This window comes from Falco biarmicus, chromosome 6 (genome assembly GCF_023638135.1).
Source record: "Falco biarmicus isolate bFalBia1 chromosome 6, bFalBia1.pri, whole genome shotgun sequence".
Classification (NCBI taxonomy): Eukaryota; Metazoa; Chordata; class Aves; order Falconiformes; family Falconidae; genus Falco; species Falco biarmicus.
Window position 1 is genome coordinate 40,847,338 of NC_079293.1, and position 21,346 is coordinate 40,868,683.

Below are 21,346 nucleotides of genomic sequence, written 5' to 3' on the forward strand. Positions count from 1 at the left end.
CACATTTAAAGTTGTACCATTATTTCTATGCTTCAGTTTCTTTAGCTGTAAAATATCCATGAATCAGAAGCACGGGGAAGTCTTGCTCATTAAGCAGTAGTATGTTTTAAGATTTTCAGAAGAAAGGTAATGCAGAAATATAAAATGATAGACTCATCCATCTACTTTCATAGAATCACAGAATAATTTACTTTGGAAGAGAACTCTGGAGATCATCTTGCTCAACCCCTGCTCTAAGCATGGATAACAATTTTTCTACTCTCCAGCTGAAATTTCCCTTATTGCAAATTGTGACTGTTGTCTCTTGTCCTTTTGTTGTGCGCCACTATAAAGAGTCTGGCTCTGTCTCCTCGATAATGTCCCTTAGGCATTGGAAGACTGCAATTAGATGTCCCTTAGACTCCTCTTGCATCAGCTAATCCAACCTAGTTCCTTCAGTGTCTCTTCATAGGTCATGTATTACAGCCCCTTGGTCAGTCTTGGTGGCCTCCTTGCTGGACCCTCTCCACTAGATGATATCTGTCTTCTACTTCTATGGGCCCAAAACCAGACACAGAATTCCAAATGGAGCCTTATGACTACTAAGTAAAATGGAATAAACCTTTCCCTGAGCTCCCTGACTTTGTATTGCTAATGTCATCTAATATATGGTTAGCCTTTGTTCTGCACGGGTGCACAGCTGAGTCATGATGATCTTGCTGTCCACCAGGACCCACAGGTCATTTTCTGTACAAGCACTACTAGCCAGTCAGTCATTCTTCAACATATCATTTCATTTAATTTAAGCAAAAATAAATCCTTCAAATTTTGGACCTCAAAAATCAAACTGTCTTGGAGTTAATAAGCATAAACTATAGTAAGACGTGTTAAAAAAGAAAACACCACAAAAACCCACAAACGCAAAAGCAAACTAAGAACTAATACATAAATGTATAAAGGCAAACAGTGAGTAATATGATAAAATGCCAGGAAAAAATATTTGTGGAAACTCACAAGTATCTGGGATCTCAGATGGTAATTTAGAAAAACAGGGGCTTGGGTGAGAAAGTAAATACCATCTTTGTTATAGTTTTCAATAAATAATGTAAAAGCAAGATACAAACCCAAAGACTTTCTGTTTTATAGCAATAAAAATTAAGTACCAACAGCAGTAAATTATAGGGGGGGGGAAGTAGATTCTGGAATAAACTCACACACTAAACCAGATGGTGGGAGTTAGAAAACATTCATACTGTGATTAACAGCAATAACTGGGACAAAGATCTGATGACCAGGAAATGTAATAACATTCCAGAAATTATAGAACAATAGTTATGACACCCCTAGTTGGTAAAAATGATGGAACTTTTACAATAATATAATAAATACTCAGATTAACACTTTATAGGATATATATAAACCACTTTTTGCTAGGGAGGAATGAATATTTTGAACTTACTAGAATTCTTGGAAGATCAATAAAGTTGTAGGCAACTGAGAAGCATTTGATACGATAAGCTGCGCTTCAGTTAGAAGGTCTTTCTTTAGAAGGTCATTAAAATGGCTTTGTCATGATTCTTTATAAAAAAAAGTAGCATTTATTGGAGAATAGGTTAAACTTTTCTATGAGAAAAAAAACCCATGCAGGTTCAAAATTAGAAATAAATAGGAGTAAAAAGTCAGTATAGAAATATTTGGCCCACTACATCTATGATTTAGACAGATTGGCTTAAATGGGAATTTGTGAACAACCCCCCCCGACTATTTAGAACTTTACCAAGTATTTCAAAGTATTCTGCAATAAATATTGACCGAACAACAGGACTCAGGCACTGTGATTTGTAGAATGACTGTAAAGAATTCCAAACAGATTTCTTGGTAGCTTCTAGGTAGGCCATAGCAGCTTCTACTGGTTTAGTGAAATTTTATATATATATGGTAGGACACAGAAGATCTGAATCAAATATCTTTTATATCAGGTTATATCAAACGAGACATAACTTTTTGAAAAGATCTGTCTGGAACTAAAAGGCAGTAGCTTTTATCTAGATAATATTTTAGAGGCTTATCCTGTTAAGCCACCATTTTCATTATCTGCAGGTGAGAACATGCACATAAGTGAAGAGATTTCTCAGCTGATTGCCACGGTTTAACCCCAGCCAGCAACTAAGTCCCCACAGCCACTTGCTAACTGCCCCTGCAGTGGGATGGGGGAGAGAATCAGAAAAGTGAGAAAACTGGTGGGTTGAGATAAAGACAGTTTAATAGGTAAAGCAAAAGCTGCATGCGCAAGTAAAGCAAAACAAGGAATTCACCACTTCCCACCAGCAGGCAGGGGCTCAGCTATCTGCAGGAAAGCCAGGCTCCATCATGCATAACAGTTACCTGGGAATACAAATGCCATGACTCTTAATGTTCCCACCTTCCTCCTTCTTCCCCCCAGTTTTATATAGTCAGCAGGAAGTTCTATGGCATGGAGTATCCCTTTGGCCAGTTGGGGTCACCTGACCCAGCTGTGTCCCCTCCCAATTCCCCGTGCCCCTCCAGCCCTCTCGCTGGCAGGGCCCCAGAACCTGGAAAGTCCTTGACTGAGTATAAACATGACCCAGCAACAACCAAACCCATCAGTGTGCCAGCAACAGTGTCCTCAACCAAATACAAAACACAGCGCTGCACCAGCCACTAAAGAGAAAATTAACTCGGTCCCAGCCAAAAACAGGACACTGATATGAAAATATTAATGTTTAAAAACCCACACAAACCCAACCCAAATTTAAAAAAGCATTCCAATATGCTTGTGCACATTATCACCCATCCTGCATGAGGATAGGGGATTTAGCTTTGACTTCTTTGCAGAAGGAATAGCAGTGTAAATGGCTGTCACTTTATAATGAAATATACATGGGTACAGAATTAATTATTAAAGCAGAGAAAACATGCTTCAGTCTTAAGAGAGAACTCGCTTTCCCATTCTAAAGTTTATCAGCAAAGTTCTTTGATAAAATAGAAGATTAAGAGGACAGCACAACTCTAGCAGTCCCAAAATGTATTTGCTACTTTTAAAGTTTCATCAAATAACCCAATGCTAACCAATAACTGGAATTCTGGACTGCAACTGGTGCACATCTGAAAGTTAAGCCACTTTTCAGAGGATTATTCTAACCTGATAGTCACCATATTAGATGACATTATCACATTAGGTTATAATGTTTCAAAGAATTAATGATCTAGGATCCTAAATGCATAAAAAAAAAAAATAAATACCTGAGGAAAAGGTACGGGGCTGAAGTTCCTGCTGTCTGTGATTGTTATTACTGATGGTTATTAACTGTGTCAAACTAATGCATCAGTCAGACTAGATGATTGCTGTAGGTCCCTTTCAACTGAAATATTTTTACTCCATTCTATCACGTAAGCATTCCAAATCAACTTCATCCAGTCAGTCTGATAATTTATATCACTGTCTGAGGTGGTAAATCCATAAAAGTTTGTCTTTACATGCCCTTGAGAGCTAACAGATTTAGTATCCTAATTATTCGCAACTTTGTACACAAGAAAGTATACATATTACCTTTTTGACTGTAATCAGAAATGTCTGGAAATGAGATCTCTGACAGACTGATGGTAAGAACTGTATGAACAGGAAGCTTTATTCACTTCCTCCTTTCATACTTATTATATATAGCATAAGGACTTCTGTTGTAGCTGGACTGAATTTTACTGCCTTCTTTTATTATTGCACAGAAACAATACATCAAATTTATCACAGCTGATAAACATGTTGCAAATATTTTGCTATGCATTTTTGATTTAACTTGTGAATGAACAAAGTTCAAGTTTAAAAATGAATAAAAATCCATTCATAAATTCAATAAAGATCAAGGTTTTTCCTTATCAGAAAATTTTATCTTAAAAAAATATATTCTTTTCTCATTTGGGGAAGAGTTTGCATTATCATGACTGTGGCTATATGCTGCTTATGGTTTGTCAAGAAAGACTAGGGCAAATTCAGTAATGTACTGAAGAGTTTTAAGCAGCTATTTTCCCCATCACTTCAGAAAAGCATCAAAACATTTAAGAAAGGAAAAATAGTACAGCAGAATGAAGAAATAAAATAAAGGCTTAATTCTACAACAAAAAAAAAATGAAATGTAATTTTCATCATCTTTAGCTTAAACTAGAAATTTCCAGATAAATCACAAAATTACGAACTATTACTTGAGCTCAGGATGAATCAACATCTGAGAACTGTGTGACAGAATTTTAATTTAAAATTAAATTAAAATTTTTATTTTAATAAATAAATTAATATCAATTTATTTATTATTTAAAGATATATAAATATTATAAATTAATTAATTAAAATTAATCTAAAAAATAAAAAAGACAGAAGTTTGCTACTACTTTACTAGTAGTCTTAATAACTGTGACACACAAATTCTCAAACTTATCTATACTATGCCCTTTTGTATCAACTTTTATGTTGATACATATACATATGTTGATACATATACAAACTGCTTATGTTTCCACCCAAACTGCTGCACAAGAACAGAAGATCAGACTTTGGCACAGCCATAAAAATGACTGCAGTTTTCACCTGGCTAATATGTGTGTTGGGGTTTATTGGTTTGTTGTTGTTGTTGGTTTGGTTTGGCTTTTTTAGTAAACATATGAACTGATTGGTGAGTATATTAAGCAAAAAATTCATATTAAGATCAGCTAATAATGCATGTTGTCTTTCACATTGTGGAAGCATAAGGTAAGTGACAACTCATAGGCAACTGCTATACATCTGAGTTAAAGTGTGAAATCGACAATCCATCTCCGGCTTTGTTAAAAGGAATGTTTCTGCCTCAGACATGGGCTTAATACAGGGCCCCCATTCTGCCACCGTAGGAATAAAAAAAAGCAGCAAGGTTCCAGTGCTGTAATTAAATGGCAAGGCAAAGCAGGGGTCTCCCATCTGAACTGGCCTTTTTAGGAGTCTGAAAGGACAAGATAAGAAGCACAGAGTGGGAACATCACTTACTGTACAGGCTTATACAGGTATTTATGATTTCTTAAGTGTATAACCAACTGGCTTCTGACCCTAGTAGAATTTCTTTGGATAAGAACAGAACACACCACCATTGATTGTGTTACTTTTTCAGAGCAGAACGTACTTCAGTGCACTGAGTCTTCATTACAGGAGGAGATTCACTACAATACAACTCATGTTCCTAAAGAGATACGTATTTAGACTGAAGTTTAGATTATACTGGAAGCAACACCCTTTTTGAGCCTCCTTCTAGCCTGAGGAAACTTTCATCTGAATATTCATGTATCTTTAAAGATCATTATTTGTGATCTTCAGAGGTATTATTTGTTTACTTTTTTGGTAATACTTCTTTAAATAAGGCATGGATTTACCTGCACATATGAACATAATATTAATTTTAAAATATAGAAAATAAGTTCCAAAACATAAGATTTAAATTAATTCTTTTTACATATAATGTGCAAGTTAGGTTTTGATGGGTTTTTAACTCTGATATTACAAATACAGACTTTACCAGGTCCTACAGCACTTGGAGTGTTTTATTATACAAAGACTATTTAGCTGCTATTCCTTTAAAACCAAAGCAAGACACATTTTTTGGTGTGATATTGAAGGAAGTCACATGAGATAAAACTAGCAACCCACAGATTCTGTCACTTAAGTACAAAACCTGCAGTATTTATAATTCCCTACAATTGCCTGTTTCCTGAACATTAATGTGCAAAAGCTGACAGCCAAGGGGAACTAACTCATTTAAATATTTAAGCTAATTTATTTTAGCCCTGACAACCTACCACATGCTACTACTACTACTGTCAAAAATCTATACTGTCATTTGAAGCATAAATATAGACTCAGTCTTCAAATTTTTCATAAAAAAGCACAATTCAACCACCTCAACAGAGCTTTTATCAGACACATTTAAATGAATTGAATTTATAAAGGTCTTTGCCATTAATGTCTTAAAGATGCCACAACATTAATTTGAAACAAGCACTTATGAAGAAAGTTATAACACTATGAAAACAAACAAATGTAAATATCTTTTTTTTTCATTTTAGAGGTAGATACAACTCATTAACACCACTGCTACAAAACAAAAGTATTGCTTCAGTGGGTTTGATCACAAGGCATTAAGTACATGCTCAAATCTCTGCAGGAACAGAGCTCTTTCATGCAACACTGATAGCTATTTTATTGAACCAAGTTGTCAACAAGGTTCAAAGGAATAGAAAATTGAGGGGGAAATAAAAAGGTTAAAATTTAGGTCTTGTTGTTTTAGGAAGTTTTCATGAACTTTAATACGAATGATTTCTATTCAAGGATGCATTTATACCATAATATAACATGTAAAAAACATTCCTTATTTAAACCAGTTTCTGCTGAGCTGTCCTCACAAATAACTTCTTATGAAGACAAACTTCACAGATAAGGAAGAAGAGATACAGATGAAAGAACCAACAGGGAAGAAAGTAGAAGGACAATAAAGCCAGGTATTAAGCAAAAAAATACTATTAATTAGCAGAATAACAATGTGAGGAATGAGAGCAATGAGAGCCCAGATCAGAACTCTGCAGCATAGTAGATGTGAACATGAATTTGATGTGAAAGGTTCATAGAGGCTAGTGATGAGAAAATTACACTGAAATGATGATGAATTAATTTATGCTTTGGAAGCAGTATAGGAAGTGAAATCAAACTGAAGAAGATAAATTTGCCCCATGCACATGCTTAACATATAGTGGACAACAAGAATGAAACAATGAAAGGGTAACAAAATATATAGTGTTTACCAGAAAACTGACAAGAACAGACATCCACTGTAATACATTTCTAGACACATTTGTTGACTGTTTTTAGAACATGTTTTCAGCAACCGTGACCTTTTCTCAATTAATTTGTGCTAGACACTGTGTGAAGTTTTCTTAAACATCTCACATTCTCCTTTACACAATTTATGATTTTATAAAGCCATATTATAACTGTTTAACACATCTCTTCAACACAGTGAAATAAGATGTTTAGAACTTGTATTTAATTGTCACAGTTCATTAGCTTTACATTTTCATCACCTTTAGTCAGTCAATAGCATATACAACATAAGAATACCCAGTACATATGCTGGGTACGGACTTAAGTGTTTGAGATTCCATTTATACAACAGAAATAATCAAAAAAGTGATCTAGTTATCTGTACTGTGTTTCTTTTCTTAGAGTTATATGATGTACAGAAAGTATACTTGTCTATATGAGTTAGGGCAGGATAACCATGGCCACACAACATCAGATGATTGTGGAAAGCTACAAAGCCATTTTCTTCTTACAGATCAAGCAATAAGCTCATACATGTAGAGGATCATTCTTCCTTCACATGTACTTTTTATACTACAACTCTGTGTTTTTCAAGGCAAAATCTGCCCCCAGATTTTCACATTAAAAGACTCTGTTTGCATAATTTCTGCATTACCTTTCCTAAATTAAAAATGTACTTAACTATATGCCATTTTTAACCTGAAATTATGAAAAATTACAAATTCAGACTTGATGATACAAAGTAGTTGAAGAAATTATTCAATCTCTGAGCCTTAAAGTAGAACGGTTACAGTAGGACTACCAGAAATGAAAACATCAAACACACATCGATTTTTATGTTGTCAATTCCATTTGTTTTGTCAGTTGCCAGAGAACTCTGCAGTATTTGGGTAAAAGGAGGAAGGCTGACAACTAATGGACAGAGAACAAGCCATCCATTAATTGGGATAAGGCTCAGAAATCACCTTCAGAGTAGATACAGAAAATTCATCAACTCTGTGTTTGTGGCACTGAACAAAACTTTCTGACAAACAAGAAGCACTTTTAGAGACAGATGTTTCTGCTTGCAGCTTAAAGATTAAAGTGGAACAAGTCCTGGCACTTCTAGATGGCAACCTGGGTAGCTAGGCAAAGCTTATTCTTTATATATTTATATAACAAGATGTTTTAGCTGCATTACCTACTTACCTTCTAAAAGGTTTCCATCTTTAAGAAAAGAGGTAGCTGTTTTAACGAAGGAGGAGGAGCAATTTGGTTTTGTCCTATATGTCAGTCTACCAGTTTGTGAAGCCTACAACATCACTTGTGTCCTCTAGGGTCCATAGTAACGTGAATTGTCTTTATCCAAGTGGGTAGCAAATCATTCTCACACAGCAGCAGTCGACCTTTATTTTCAATCTATGCACTTTTCAGGAGTTATAAATCAGTTGACTTTCAAGCTCGATGAGATGGCATATGCCCTGGTTTGAAGAACAGATGGAGGCTTGGGGGAAAATTGTTTCTGCAGGCTTGCTACAAGCAGCACTGCTCCATAAAAGTGAACCATTCGCACTAATTTCTCACATAAATTATACAGGCAGGAAGCACCAGCCCATTCAGCAGAAAATCTTTCATCTAGCTTTCAGAGGTCATTTAGCAAATTTAAATTAAAGTTATTTCTGATACATGGCTGGTTTTCATTCCATACACTTTCAAGAGATGGCAATTTACATCAAATAAAGAAATGGCTTTAATTGTGTATGCAGGGAAAAAGGAACAGTAAATTAACTGCCACGATATTACTGTTTTCTAGAATCCTGAGATAAGTTGCAACTATTAATTAGCCACAGAGGAATTAACTGAAACATGGGAGCTCTGTACTATAGGAACCAGGTACACTGACACTACTCCTTGCAAGGCCTGCATCCAGCTGAACACTAGTTCCAGATTCAGCACGGATGTTAAGAGCGAGGAGATCTTAGTTGCTTCCAGGAAAACATGTTTTAGTTTTTAAGGGAAACATATTATGCAGCTGTTAAGCAAACATACATGTCATATTTTTAATTAATATGGTACTTTATCTGAGCATGGAGAAAACAGATATTTCATTGAATTCTTGAATTATAAATGAAAAAAATGTAAAAGAATAGAGGACTGTAAAAATCCTAACTCTAAAAAGGATTACATTTTTGTGAGCCAAAAGTTGTAAGAGGAGATTGCATTGAGTAACCTCTAATACATAATATGACATAATTCAGTGTTTCACCAGAAATATTAGTTTAAATATACAAGTAAAGCAAACCAATGAGAATGTTGTTAAATATTGAAATACTTTGAATTTTATGGGCTTTCATAAACCCAGTATTTTGCTACAGTGTTTTGAAACTGCATTTCAATAAGATTCTTTTTTAATCTCTAACATCATACATTTCTTCTAAGATCTGCAGCCATCTCCTTTTTAGACATGAAAAAGAAAAGTGTAAAGTAATGACTGATTTCGTAGATTAGTATTAAGAACTAGTGAGCCAACAGAAAAATGCATATTACAGAGCCATTGGCTGTCTAATTTTTAATGACAGTTTTAAGTATGAAATTAATTGATGCATTATCATTAACAAATGTTTTTCAATTGAAAAATAATTCTAGTATAGTGCTTTTGAAAAGCAAGATTTGAACAGACTAAATTTATTTGTAATTAATGTTACTTAGTTACTTGAGGAACCTGTTATTCCAACACTTTCTGTGGCTATATGTATCATGGAATGGAAACTAGAAGCACTTAGTTACTCAACTTTAAAAATGTTGCCTTAATTGAAGGACATCAGCTTGGTACCCTATTTAGTCTAGAAACAAAAGATGGTTAATCTTGGCTAACTCAGGTAAAAAGCTAGAGTCAATATAAGTAGTGACTTGAAGAAAACAACTACATATCTACTGAAAATAAATATAAAAATAACACATTAAAAATATAAATTTAATTAGATATAAACACTTCTTAGATGTAGGAGAGAGATTTAAGTCTGCTGTTATCAAAAGGATGATCATAACTTCTGTAACTTCAATAACTCAGGACATTATAATTTATAGCTGATCAGAAATGGATTCCTGTGAGCTTTATCAAGGACTAAAAACCTTCAGTAGGTTCAGTAGGAAAATTTGTAATATCATAGTGAGAAAAAGGAACAAGATAGCAAATAATATTTATCTATGGCAATAAGGATCCCATTCTAATGCAGTCAATAGGAATTTTGTTGATACTGCATTTATGCTGTAGCTCTTTTGTATGATTTCAGGTCACAGAATAGGTATAAGTGTAGTACATTATTTCTTAAGAGATTTAAAAAAGTTTTCAGTTTGTATTGGGGTTAGCGTGGCAAGGTGTTGGTAGCGGGGGGCACGGGTGGCTTCTGTGAGAAGCCGCCAGAAGCTGCCCCATGTCCGATGGAGCCCATGCCAGCCGGCTCCAGGATGGACCCACTGCTGGACCAGGCCGAGCCCATCAGCCACGGTGGTGGTGCCTGTGGGATAACGGATTTAAGAAGGGGGCGGAAAATTATGAGCAACAGCAATTGCTGCTGGGGAGAGGAGTGGGCCTGTGTGAGAGCAGCAGCCCTGCAGCCCCCAGGCCAGGCCCGGAGTGGCAGGAGGGGCTCCAGGCCCGGAGCAGGGGTTCCCCCCCAGCCCGCGGTGAAGCCCAGGCTGAGGCAGGCTGTCCCCTCAGCCCCAGGAGCCCACGGTGGAGCAGATCCCCCCCGCAGCCCCTGGGGACCCCACGCCGGAGCAGGGGGATGCCCGCAGGAGGCTGTGACCCCGTGGGCAGCCCGCGCTGGAGCCAGCTCCTGGCAGGGCCTGTGGCCCCACGGAGGGGTGAGCCCAGGCCGGGGCAGGGCTGCTGGCCAGGCTGTGACCCCATGGGGACCCACGCTGGGGCAGTCTGTGCCTGAGGGGCTGCATCCCATGGGAGGGACCCACAGGTGCAGTGTGTGAAGAACTGTAGCCCATCGGAAGGACTCACATTGGAGAGGTTCATGGAGAACTGCCTCCCATGGGACAGCCCCCAGGCTGGAGTAGGGGAAAGTGTGAGGAGGAAGGAGCAGCTGAGACAACATGCAATAAACTGACTGTAACCCCCATTCCCTGACCCCTGCGCTGCTTTAGAGAAGGAGGTTGAGACATCAGAAGTGAAGCTGAGCCCAGAAAGGGAGGGGTGGGGGGAAGGCGTTTTTGAGTTTTGATTTTAGTTCTCATTATCCTACTCTCATATGATTGGTAATAAACTAAACTCATTTCCTCAAGTCAAGTCTTTTTTGCCTGTGACGGTAATTGCTGACCGATCTCCCTGTTCCTTATCTTGACCCCAAGACTTCCGTTATATTTCCTTTCCCCTGTTGAATTGAGGCGGCGGCTTTGGTGGGCACCTGGAGTGCAGCTAAGGTCAAACCACGACACATTTAAATGAAAATCAGGTCATAGTCATTAAGATGTGGCTATTTTTTAGTATTATGCATTTAAAAGACTTATGACTGCAATTTTTAGCAATAAAAGTCACATGCGCATCTGTGAAGACAGTTACGATAGTCGTTAGTTGGGCACTAGCATCACAGTCACAAAGTTATGAATAGCATTTGTCTATACACAACTGTGTATAAACAGTATTTCTGCTTGCTTCAGTAAGCCATAGTATAGAGATTACTAATAATTTTAAGATGATGCAACAGCTATTGCTACATTTTTAGTTTAAAACTGAATAATTCTTTCTTGCTACCACACCACACCTTAAGTTTGCTGTATTACTGTGTCCACAGAAAACTGAGAGTATTACTGTCCTTTAAAAAATAACATTAGTCTTTTCCAAACAATTCCTTTACACTAGATCTGTTAATATTTTTTTGGTTTTATTTGGTTTTGTTTTTCCCAGAGGCAGCATTTAAAATTTCTTTCTCCCAGATTCTATTTCATTTCAACTCATATTTCTAGTCTCTCCAAATTATTATGTATTGTTTCTGGTTTAAGAAATTCTCACTTTCAGTTGCCTTCTCTTGAATCCACAATGCAATATTCTGTTATACCAGCACAACTGTACCAGAGACAGGCTTTAAAAGGATCACTGAAATGATTAAAAGAAAGGACCCCTCTGGGGAAGATAAACAAAAGTCTATTGCAAAAGAAAACTCTGAACTATTTTTTAAAACATTAATGAAGACATTAAATAAAATAGAAACTAACACCACTCTGTGCTGTATCCACTGTGTCCAAACACAGTGCATGGCCACTCCTCTTTATATATAAACTTGCAAAAAGCTTTCATTTTGCATGACAACACTTGCGGCAGATTTACAAGTTTTCTTTAAGAAGACAGTGTCCTCTCAACACCTTTTATTAAAAAGATATTAAACATAGCTTAGCAAAGAATGAAAGCAGGAAAGAAATCTGTATATCTGAAAATAAATCCAAAAGAAAGGTATTATTTTTCACAGGCAGTTTGTTCTTTTTGCTTTCAGATACCTGAAGCTGCAATTCCATGATCAGCTAAACCAATCTAGCAGTTCATTGCTGTTGATAGAAAAAAGGTTTGAGATCCTTCATCTCTCTCCCATTCTTCACTGTACTTCACTACTGTTTCTCTCTCCTTCACAAACACCCAGCTGTAGCACTCATGGACCCTTTTGTAATCCAGGTTCCCAGGACTGTGAACTTGTTGCTAATCGAGAAAAAACACATCCATCTTTTTTCCCTAAGTTAGTTAAATTTACTCATAGAGGGCTCTGATAAGCATCGACGACAGTGCCAAGTACGCCTTAGAAAAAGAGAGCAGAAGAAGTGAAGGTGGACCTTCCCCTTCTGATGGTAATAAGTTATTAAACCCCCTCAACTTCTAGAATTAATTTCACCTTTATAAATTGCAAAACATTAGTATAATAATGGGGTCGTTCTGTAGGGTAAATGAGCTCCCTCAAACTATTTAAAATTTGTTTTGGGGTATGAACTTTGGGAAGTGTTACCTAAGTTTGCTTAATACTACACAGGGAATAACATACAATGTTCATTCATGCAGTTTAAAGGCAAGATAATGTCACAAAAATGAAAAAACCTGACATTACTTGAAAGCTCTGCAACTGTAGACATGTTGCCTTAAAATATTTTCTCTTGCTTAAAACTTATCCCTCAAACAAGCAAAAAGGGTTGCACTTCCAGGAAAAGAAAACAAAATTTAAACTGCAGCTATTTTATGGAGAAAACCTCAAAACAAAGCCCAACGCAAAACCAAAAAAACCCCAAACCAAACCAAAAAACAAGAAAGATTTTTCTTGGTGCTGGGTATAGGTACCAGATTAATCATAGCAGCTCAGAATTTTATATAAACTAATATACAGCATGCTGATAAAACCAAATGAAGAATAAGCGATGCTAATAAAAATTGCATTTCTGTGGCATGTTCAAATTTTGTAGTCTCTATTACCAAAATCAACCTTTAATAGTCTGCACAAGGGAAAAGTGTATGCACAATTCATGATGTTCGGGGCAGAACACTTTCTTTTACTATTGCTTCTAGTTTATATCACCAAGAAGTAATTTTGCTGCCATAGCTTATACTAGATCCTAAAAAAAAAAAAAAAAAGCTATGTGGGAAAGAGGATGAAGATAAATTAAAATGGAAGAAGTCACATCCTTAGCGAACATAGCTATTCTGGAAAAAAACATAAACCCAAAAGATGGAAATCATGTTGGTTTTTGACATTTTGCTTGAGAAGTTTGCATTTTTTAATTTGGTTTTCATTTCTCTGAAATTGCTAAAATTCTTTTGAAGAATGGAAGCTTTTTTCTTCCCTGTATATTAACTTCCATAATTAACCCCACTCTCTAAAAAAATAATTTTCCAAACATTCCGATGACTTTTTGTACACTACAGAGAGATTGCATTTCAAACATATTCTTAATAATTCAGAAATACTTCCTCGGTTTTATCAACTTTCTTAATCAAAGGTTTAATTGCATTCTGACCTTTTTTAATTCAGTAACATATATTTTAAAATGGAAGTCCTTTTCAGACCTGAACTCTGAGCTTTTATTATTCATAGCTTGGTATGAAAGTGTGCAAAAGAATATATTGCTACATTTTGAAATAAAATTGTGATATACATAGGTGAAAAGAGAACTGTAGGATCCCACATAAGCAGTCAAATGGCTTATAAATATTTCAACACATTCTTTTTCTAGAAAGATCACTTTCTGCCATTATCTAACTCTACATTAACAACAATTTATGTTCCAAACTTTTACATTTGATACACATCAGAAACACATTCGCAGACCATACCATTATTATTCATTCTTTGTTAGTGGACAAAAACAAATGCCTCGGATTTGGAAAGATCCTTTTGCTGAAAAATTAAATCACAGAAGTTTTTTATTTCTAGATATGTTAAGCTATCACTTTATCAAGAAATATAAGTATTATATAAATTTGAAGCAATTTTAAAGCACTAATATCTATACATTTCTATTTAATAAAGGAACTGAGGGAGCATGAAAACAAAGGATTTAAATAAGATATTTAAAAATTATGTTGAGGGTATGCTATTTAACAAAGAATTCACTGACTGCTAGTAGATCCCCTGAATAGGGATGAAAATTCTTCAATTAATTTTGTATGGATACTTTCATTTTGTTTATAGTCAAAAACAGATATTTGTGTAATGAGTTACAAAGATGGTGGATTTCTTTTCGCAGACATAATTAACAAGTCATTCTCTATGTTCACCTTTTGAAAATGGCAAAAGGACAATTGTTCTCATTTTGAAAAGAAAGATTAGGAACACCAAGACAGTCATGTCTTCTTTTATAAATAAACATGACTATAGCCTATAACACTAGGTAATGGTTTGCTATTATCAGAGCTTTTCAAATTCTTCCCCCCCCCCCCCAGCCCCCGGATAGTATTCTTTAAAACCAAGTTCAATTTCCTATTCTTGTATATAATGATTTAGATGTTGTAAACATATTTTACCTGTTGATATGTTTTCTTCCATTAGGTTGAAACAGGTTGATTTGAATTTGATATAATAGTAAAACTTACCAACCAGAATGCCAATATTACAGACGTATTCAGAAAGACACCATTCTAAACGTAAAGACTAAGTCTGAGAATTCACACAGAAGACATATCTTGCTATAATGATTTTGTAGTGAGATCTAATTTGCTTTGGGCCATTTTTTAATAAAAGGCACTAAGGTAAACACCATGGTTTATCTGCACAGTCTAATCTTGTCTATGTTTAGGATTAATCTGAAGTAACAATGCCTCTTTCTAAATTTAGCGTGTTTTGGAAATATTTAAGCTAAACTTCAACAAAAAAGTACTATTATTTCAGAATTAAAGATTCAACACATACAGTTATTCAGAAATAGTTCTGAATAGTTCCTGAACTTTAAATTTATATCTTATCTAGGTCTACAAGCACAGTTATACGTAGCCAGCCCTTACAGGAAATTAATCATGGGCTTAAAATTAGGGATGAAGAACTGTTACAAACTCAAGGGTTATTAGTATATAGGGTTTTTGGTACATATTAACACAATTCATGGACATTAAAAAATTTCAGATTCTTCTGTTCTAGCTGAAAATGACTGTATTCTGTCCACAGAATAACAATACAGTTCAAAGTTGTCAAAAAATATTTAAATATTTAACATCTGACAATTACGGTTATTTTGTTTTGTTTCAGTAATTATAAAAAGCAAGCAAACAAACAAAACCCAACTGTATATTTTGCAGGACAGAACAAAATTCTGTAGTATTTTCCTTTGTCACAACAAATCATGTTTCTGAGACCCCCCCTGCATTTTCTCTCATGCATCACTTGGTAGACAAACTAACAAGAGTGAAATGAACCATGATATACATTACATCTAAACAGAAAAAAATAACCCTCTCACAATAAAACACTGATATTGTGCAATTTTAGCAGGATTAAAATATCACTGTTATAATTTATTTCTTCTTTTTATCCTTCCACTAGAATCTTGATTCATGCAAATAAATATAGTTCAGCCAAGATTTTATAGAACATTTTGCCTAGACACATTTCATTATTTAAATATTTTATTTTCATGAATTTAAGCAGAATTGAGTAAAATACATCTTTTTTTAAAAAACATTACTTAATCAGATTTACAAATAAATATGAAGAACTTAAGAAAATTACCCATTAGATGTATGCTGGAGATTTGACTGTTCACATGTCCTTAAAACAAGTGAAAAATACAGACCTTACTGTACCTGCACCTTTAAATATTAGCTAATGATGAACTACATTCTCACTCTTTTGCAGCAGTGGGCAGCCTCTAAGACTTTAGAAGCTATCTAATGTAAAGGTTGAACTAGAAAACCCCTATTTACCTGCTTCATCTACTTAAACTGCACAATAATCAATGATGGTTGCATGCCAAATTAAACAATAGCCTCAAGTAACTCTACTATGTCAGTAATGTTTTGTTGAGTGCTTTCTACAGAACTCCGTCTGGACTGATTTGTGACTAAATCAAGTGGCATGGAATAAAGGAAATAAGGTTGGGCCCTGCCATGCGCTAATGTAAGAAGAGAATAGTCCACTACTATGCTGCCTTTTTGCATGATGAAGTACGGATAATTTATTTCAAATGAAATGATTAACAGCAGTAGCAAATGCTGTTGCATGACACCTCAGTCCTACCTTGCACAAGCTACACACTAATGTTTTACTGTGGTAGGTGGACACTAGGGAGACATTAGGTCTGTAAGGCTGCAAGCTGTGTGAAAGAAAAAATACGTGCTGGATCTTTGACAAGAGACTGCTATTGTGACTGTCTTCAGGTAGTATGTTTTCAAACAATTCACACTTTCAGATAAAGGGAACAAACACTCTAGACATTCAGCTGTGGTTGGAAGGTTTGTAGATAGCAAGTTAGCAAGATCATAGAATCATAGAATATTTCAGGTTGGAAAGGACCCATAAAGATCATCGAGTCCCACTCCCTGCTCCTGAAAGGACTATCTAAAATTAAATCATATGATTCAATCAAGAGTGTCATCCAGACACTCCTTGAACTCTCACAGGCTTGATGCTGTGACTACTTCCCTGGGGAACCTATTCCAGTGACCGACCATCATCTCAGTGAAGAACCTTTTCCTAATGTCTCATGTGAACTTCCCCTGATGCAGTTTCATTTTATTTCCTAGTGTCCTAAGTCAACTAAGCAGTCACTAGCATCATCTAGTGGAATGCTAGACCTTACGATGAAAATATATGTATCAAATAGCAATTAAAATGAGGTAAATTCTCTGTAGGTCTCAGTGTGATTTTGAGAAATCAGAAGTTATAATGCCTCAAGATAAAAACAAAATTCTGCAGATGCTCTGCAGTTGCTTGCAAATCACTTTTGGATCTTACCTTGTGATGAAGGATTAGACTTATGCTGGAAGCCTGTGAGATTTGGTTCAGAAAGGGTTTTTCTAGGGTTGCCCAAAGACCAGTTGCACTGGAATCTAATTCTGATCATGGGTAAATATTGTTAGGTAGACATTTCCTTTGCTGCAAGAACTATTATTTGTTCCTTGTGCTGATTCAGCACTGCCATGGGCAACAAAATAGTAGCACAAATCTCTCTTCAATAAGCAAAAAAAGCTATCTTAAAATCTAGTTACTAACAAATTATGTAGCACCACTTACCACACTATAGGTCTAATCCTGTTGGCTTCATTAGGAGTAAAATCAGCTATAAGACTGCAAAATCCCTCTTCTTTGTGTTGAATTAACATAACTATACATTTAAAATTGGTATCATGTTCTTGACACGAACAATTTAAAACATTCCACAAATCTGACATATTTTTCTCATGCGTATCATGTTCATTTTCTGTAACTATCACTGCTTCCAGCAAGATCTTATTCTAGTCCAATAAACAACAGAAAAAAAAAAAAAGTAATTCACGATAACCAAAATAATTAAATAGTAGGAGCAGGTTAAAGATCAGCATTCATTTCTCAAATTAAATTTAAAAGTCTGCAGCAGTTACTTAGAAGATTGGCAAGTTTTACAAATAATATCACCCAGCCCTTTAGAGAGAAACACAGCCGCATTAGAATGGAGTCATTAGGCAATACATTTATTTTGAAGCCAATTAACCTTTTGTCAGAGAAATGTCGGAGCTGTAATGGTTTCAGCAGTGGAGGTCAGCCTGTAACAGAGGCACGTATGACAGCGATTACACTGTCTGACATATGCTGTAGACTGAGAGTGCAGCTGTGGAATGAGAATCTGCCTTCGTTTGTATTCTGCTCTGCATTTTCAGGGAGCAGGCAATCTTGACCTATCCATTTAGGTAATTAAAGCTTCTATTTGGAAGTGTCCTGCAGGAAGGTGAAATCTGGGGGAGATAAATGGCTGCTGCTCACTGTATCCAGCCACTTCCATCATTTGATGGACTGCCTGAAACAGGCTGCATTGCCAGGTCCTCATAAAAATAGAGATGAATTGGGCAGGAGAAAATTCTCTAAGGCAACACAACTCTGTCATCTTCCTTTTTGCAGCATATAATTTAATTGTTAGCCAAGGTAGACAGCTGACTCAGGGGTCTATCTCTAATGGCTTCCCCACCATCTTCCATTTGCTAAGAAATTATTTCAGGTTATTTACTTACAAGCTAAATTTGTTTGACAATGAGAGATGTCACTTCAATAAGCTCAGCTGGCTGTCTCAGCTGTGCCATGACTTACCTTCCAGGCAATTTTGTTTCCTTTAGTATCATGCTCAAGGGCAATTGGGAGCTCTCCTCGCTCATAAAACTTGCGAAATGCTGTGGGCTTTGTTGGTCTTTCCTTAAATGCTCCTGCAAGTGGGGGCCCTCTGACCTTAAAAAAACAAAAACAAACCAAACAAGAAAACCCATAGTTCAGTGGTAATATGTTTTTTAGAAAAAGAGTAATATATATGGCTAAAATAGAAACAGATATGAAAGGAGAATAACATTGATCCCCCAAATTATAGTTTGCTTTCTTCTTTACATGTTATACTTCACTTCTTTGAAAGTATGCTTTGGCAATGATCAACAGGTTTTGTTAACTGCTTTTCTTTTTTTACCACTTTCACGTTGTCCCATAAAAACTGTTTATATTTCAAAGTAGCTTTCCCCGTTATCACAGCATTTTTAAGCAAGAGTAAACCACAAAGAATATACTGACATTATGTAGTAGAAGTAGTTGGAAAATTAAGCATTTCTTCTTTTTCTGTTTGCTTCTTTCTAGAAGTCACCTGACATGATTTCCATCTAATATAACTGTCCTCACCCTCCACTGTCTTTCCCTGGCCATTCCCTGATCTCCTTCACCATCCCCCTTCCTCAAATGCTGTGGATATGGCTTTCATATGAGTTCCAGCCTTCCAGCATTGACAGCTGAAGCACTAGAAGAAATGAAGGAAGGTCTTCTCTCAGACCTCTCCTCTCCGCCTGTGAAGAAATTTGACTTAGCTCCACTTAGCTCCTTCTCTGTTATTGCTGGTTAGCATATTGTGTAGCCTGAGCGCCTGAATGACAGTCCAATTCCAAAATGCTCACACTGGAACTTTTTTGTCAGCCAAACATAGTAGTAACAGCAACTAACAATTAGCACTAAAATAATAGAATTTCACTGTGTATCTCCTTTGTCAAAAATGCCTTTATGACTTGCTACCTTTTCTAACATAGAAAGTATCATTTTCAAAAAAAGGTGAGAGCTTCAAGGATCATAAATCATACCCAGTATTTTGTACTGTTCTATTTGTCTTTCTGTCTTCAGTGACCCTTACATTGGTTTCTAGCAGTACAGACATGCAGCTTTCCAGTGAACAGAATGCAAACATTTAGCATCCTTTGTTTCATTTATTTTATTCTGTAATCTAACTGTGCTAACTACAGCTCTAAATCTAACTTGGCACTTTTTTTCTCCAAAGTATTTTGACATGATTTTCCACTGGCTGAGACAGAGGAGACCACTATGATATGCCTACACTATACATTACTACAAATTGCTTAAACTAGGGCTACTAAACTGTGACCCATTTTTGCATATTGCTGCCACTGATAGACCATGTCTAGCAAAAATAGATTTGAGATGCACATCTGTAACTTTGCTTAGTAAACACATCTGTAGCAGTTGAAAGTAATACTCCAAGAAAAGCATTTATAACCAATGTAAATAAATCTACACTTCTTGTTCCGGAGAGGAAAAATTTGTTCTGTGCCACTAGTGTACTTTCACTTGACTTTAATTTTTTTTTTTTGCATTTCAGGCAAGTCTGTGAGTCACTATGAGGCCAGCAGAAAAGCATCTATGTTTTTTCAGTATATTTTTCACACACAGGACTTCCACATATCCTCTAAAACATTATTTTCTGTGTAATACTAGGAGTCGCTGTTCTACTAAATATTAACTTAAATTATTGATAAAGAACATGTTGTCTTGATTACATGAGATACAATCTTAATTATTTTTTAATTACTTCTTGCAGACTATCATCATTAGAAGTAGCTAATGTAATCCCAGAGTGCATCTTATCTGAAACCAAACATTTTCTTCTTCTCAACTAATCTTTTTCTACTACACCTTTACAAATTTTCTAGAAATTATGCTTGTGTTCTTTTGACTTCTTTCTACCCTTTACTCAGGAACAAAGAAACTAGAAGGACTAAAAGGATCTTTATTATCAAATCCGTTCTGTTGTGAATTGTCCTTACTTCATTCAATTGTTAGAAACCACATCTTAAATAGTATGCCTACTCTGATCTGCCACCTCAAAAAAACCCCATGGTAGAATTAGAAAAGGTTCAGAGGAGGATAATGACTGAGGGTATTGAATGGCTTTCACAAGAATAAACCAGGAAAAGGATGGGTAAGAGGAATAAAATAAAGATCTATAAAATCATGACTTCATGGAAAGAAAGAATACAGACAGATTTTCCTCTGTCTCCCTCAGTAGAAAGTACAGGGCATCAAAAAAATGTAGTCAGTGACAAGTTTGGAATAAACAAAAGTAGTGATGTACTCATTCAGCAAGTAGTGGATTTACAGAACTCCTGCCCAAAGTCAATGTTGGAAATCCTAAAATTTTCTGTACTTTCAAGCTGTGACTGGAAAAGCTGATGAAAAAGAAATCTATTCAGGATTACTAAATCCACATTATAAGTGATCACTAATACAATGAGTATTATTCTTTTTCATGCGATACAGTCTGTCTGGTAGATCTCCTGGCATTACATTTAGTTTCTCATCGCCATATCACACTGACATCTCATAGTTATCCTGTGATTAACTGCCACAGCAACTATCTTTTCCAGTTGATGAGTTCTATGTTAATAACAGAATTTCTTGTCATTAGTTTTAAGTGCATTATCTTGTAGCTTGTACTGTTATATTTAATTCCATTTCTATTACACCAGTTCTCAAGGGCTTCCACTTTCATCTGTGTGACACCATGATCTTCATCTGTTTTAATAACAACTCCAAACATTATGTCAAC

At 35.8% G+C, this 21,346-nt stretch overlaps 1 protein-coding gene across 3 annotated transcripts in view; it reads right to left on the reverse strand.

Annotated features, from left to right (window-relative positions):
- The window catches only part of PACRG (parkin coregulated), a 251,223-nt gene that overhangs the window by 166,911 nt on the left and 62,966 nt on the right, over positions 1-21,346 (reverse strand). For all 3 annotated transcript variants that reach the window (XM_056343715.1, XM_056343714.1, XM_056343716.1), the window contains exon 3: positions 18,568-18,702. In XM_056343715.1, coding sequence (XP_056199690.1) covers positions 18,568-18,702 — 135 coding nt within the window. The remainder of the gene's footprint in view (positions 1-18,567; positions 18,703-21,346) is intronic.